Raw genomic sequence first — 3,594 nt, 5'->3', positions numbered from 1 at the left:
CGTCGCCTAAAACCGAACACCGTCCGATGCTTCAAACGGACAAAACCGACGTGCGTTGGAGTTGGCCTTAGCACCACTAACACCGAAGTGGATCGTCTGATAATAATCGTAATTAAGTAGGCTAAGCTCTCGCCATCACCAGGGAAATCTGTTGTTTTGTCTCTCCGTTGCTTGCTAACACAAAACACCTTTGGTACGTCCACCTGTGCTCAACAAAACACGCACGCAACTGCTGATACTACTCCCAGTCCCAGAGTCCAGCACCAGTAGCCACCCTGCATTATAAAATGCCCCGTATCGCCGGCATGCTGGAGCACGAGCGACGAGCGAGCAAACGGAGTCTACGACACCTCAGCTAGGTGATGGTGGCGTCGTAGGCACCAGAATCTCCACGGAAAACCAAACCATACTCTGCCACGAGAAGAAAGAAAGATCTCCAATCCGGAGCCGCGAATCCAAGATCCACACCACCGCACACCCCACCCTCCCCACGGGCCCCGCCTCCCTCCCTCCCGCCCTTTAATCGCCACCTCCGATTGGATCCCACCAGCCCCGTCACCGTCGTCATCGCTTCGCATTGACCAATCCATCTGCTCCGGCGCCAGCGCCATGGCCATGGCGAGCAAGCAGCTCCTAGTTCTGCTCCCGTGCCTCGCCCTGCTCTTCGTCGCCTCCGCCGCAGCGGCAGGCGCGGCGCCGCAGTCCACGTACATCGTGCACCTCGCGCCCGACCACCCGGCGCTGTCCCTCTCCCCCGCGCGCGGCGGCCGCAACGCGCTGCTCGCGCCCCTCCTCGGCCTCCCGCGCCACCTCAGCGCGCCGCGCCCGCGGCTGGTGTACACCTACGCGCGCGCCGCCACGGGCGTGGCCGCCCGGCTCACGGAGGCGCAGGCGGCCCACGTCGCGGCCCAGCCGGGCGTGCTGGCCGTGCACCGCGACGAGGCGCGCCAGCTCCACACCACCCACACCCCGGAGTTCCTCCGCCTCAGCAGCGCGGCCGGGCTCCTCCCCGCCGCGTCCGGCGCCGTGTCGGACGTCGTGGTGGGGGTCCTCGACACCGGGATCTACCCGCTCAACCGCGGCTCCTTCAAGCCCGCCGGCGACGGGCTCGGCCCCCCGCCCTCCTCCTTCTCCGGGGGATGCGTCTCTGCTGCCGCCTTCAACGCCTCCGCCTACTGCAACAGCAAGCTCGTCGGCGCCAAGTTCTTCTACAAGGGGTATGAGGCCGGCCTCGGGCACCCCATTAACGAGAACCTGGAGTCCAAGTCGCCGCTTGATACCGAGGGACACGGCACCCATACAGCTTCCACGGCCGCCGGGTCGCCGGTGGATGGCGCCGGGTTCTACAACTACGCGCGCGGGCGGGCCGTCGGCATGGCCCCCACCGCGCGCATCGCCGCGTACAAGATCTGCTGGAAGTCCGGTTGCTACGACTCCGACATACTCGCGGCGTTCGACGAGGCCGTCGGCGACGGCGTCAACGTCATCTCCCTCTCCGTCGGCTCCAGTGGCTACGCCTCCGCCTTCTACGAGGACTCAATCGCCATCGGCGCCTTCGGTGCAGTGAAGAAGGGCATCGTCGTCTCTGCCTCGGCAGGTAACTCCGGCCCCGGAGAGTACACCGCCTCCAACATCGCCCCGTGGATACTGACTGTCGCTGCGTCCAGCATCGACCGTGAGTTCCCCGCCGACGCGATTCTCGGCGACGGTAGTGTGTACGGCGGCGTGTCGCTCTACGCCGGGGACCCCTTAAACTCCACGAAGCTGCCTGTCGTGTACGCCGCGGACTGTGGCTCACGGCTTTGCGGCAGGGGCGAGCTTGACAAGGACAAGGTCGCCGGAAAGATCGTCCTTTGTGAGCGCGGAGGCAACGCCCGTGTGGCCAAAGGCGCGGCCGTCCAGGAGGCCGGCGGAATCGGCATGATTCTCGCCAACACGGAGGAGAGCGGCGAGGAGCTCATCGCCGACTCCCACCTCATCCCAGCGACAATGGTGGGGCAGAAGTTCGGCGACAAGATCAGGCGCTACGTCACGACAGACCCGTCCCCGACGGCGACCATCGTCTTCCACGGCACAGTCATCGGGAAGTCGCCGTCTGCGCCGCGCGTCGCGGCGTTCTCGAGCCGGGGCCCCAACTACCGCGCGACGGAGATCCTCAAGCCCGATGTCACAGCCCCCGGCGTCAACATACTCGCGGCCTGGACCGGCGAGGCCTCCCCCACCGACCTTGAGATCGACCCGAGGCGCGTCCCGTTCAACATCATCTCCGGGACGTCCATGTCGTGCCCGCACGTGAGCGGCCTCGCCGCGCTGCTCCGGCAGGCGCACCCGGACTGGAGCCCCGCGGCGGTCAAGTCGGCGCTCATGACCACGGCGTACAACCTGGACAACTCCGGGGAGATCATCAAGGACCTGGCCACCGGGAGCCAGTCGACGCCGTTCGTCCGCGGCGCCGGGCACGTGGACCCCAACAGCGCGCTCAACCCCGGGCTGGTGTACGACGCGGACACCGCCGACTACATCGGCTTCCTCTGCGCGCTCGGCTACACTCCATCCCAGATCGCCGTCTTCACTAGGGACGGCTCCGTCGCCGACTGCTCGAAGAAGCCCGCCCGCTCCGGCGACCTCAACTACCCGGCCTTCGCCGCAGTCTTCTCGTCGTACAAGGACTCCGTCACCTACCACCGGGTGGTGAGCAACGTCGGTGGCGACCCGAACGCGGTCTACGAGGCCAAGGTGGAGAGCCCCGCCGGCGTGGACGCCAAGGTGACGCCGGCCAAGCTCGTGTTCGACGAGGAGCACCGGAGCCTGGCGTACGAGATCACCCTCGCCGTGGCCGGCAACCCGGTGATCGTCGACGGCAAGTACTCGTTCGGGTCCGTCACGTGGAGCGACGGCGCGCACAATGTCACGAGCCCCATCGCCGTGACATGGCCGGAGAGCGCCGGGGCGGCGTCCATGTAGAGAGATGTAGCGACGCTCGTGTCACACGATTGTTTGAGTTTACTCTGCGCGCGAGCCTGTGAAGGTTACTCCATTAACTCTGGAATAATTTATCTTCTTGGATCATGATAATAGTACGATCTCGTGGTCGATGTTGTTTATTCCGCTCTGCACGACGGTGCACACCACGATTGGTGTGGACCTACTGTCACCAAAGAACATAAATGAAAATGATCGGCATGGACCTTGCGTCCAATTTCTTCATCCTTGGATCAAAATCCACGATGGGTATTTACGAACTTGTTTCCATAATGACTTTATTATTACTATAGAATACTCCATCTTATAATGAATGAATTTAATATGATATAAGTTGTCATTCTGGATGTAAATGTATTTTTTCAAGAAAATGCGTTATATCAAAGGGAAGAGGAGGGGGGGGGGGGGGGGGGGGATTGAGTGTTTTTAACAAATTCGGCACTGAAGAATTACTTAGTGACAAAATACATGATTGATTGGTGTGGACCTATACATGAACAAGATCGGTATGGACCATGCATCTACTTTCTTTATCCTCGGATCAAAATCCATTATGGGTATTTATGAACTTGTTTCCACAATGATTTTATTGCTATTCTAAAAACAGATCCC

General features: G+C 61.9%; 1 protein-coding gene across 1 annotated transcript; it reads left to right on the top strand.

The window, feature by feature from the left end:
* The first annotated feature begins 293 nt into the window (after positions 1 to 293).
* Positions 294 to 3,207, top strand: LOC123402366 (subtilisin-like protease SBT1.4). The gene has a single exon (XM_045096286.1). It carries the CDS (start codon positions 610 to 612, stop codon positions 2,962 to 2,964), a length of 2,355 nt encoding a protein of 784 aa, XP_044952221.1. The 5' UTR covers positions 294 to 609; the 3' UTR covers positions 2,965 to 3,207.
* Positions 3,208 to 3,594: the final 387 nt, after the last annotated feature.

The sequence above is a fragment of the Hordeum vulgare genome, chromosome 6H (assembly GCF_904849725.1).
Source record: "Hordeum vulgare subsp. vulgare chromosome 6H, MorexV3_pseudomolecules_assembly, whole genome shotgun sequence".
Classification (NCBI taxonomy): Eukaryota; Viridiplantae; Streptophyta; class Magnoliopsida; order Poales; family Poaceae; genus Hordeum; species Hordeum vulgare.
This window is presented reverse-complemented; position numbering and strand designations above follow the sequence as displayed.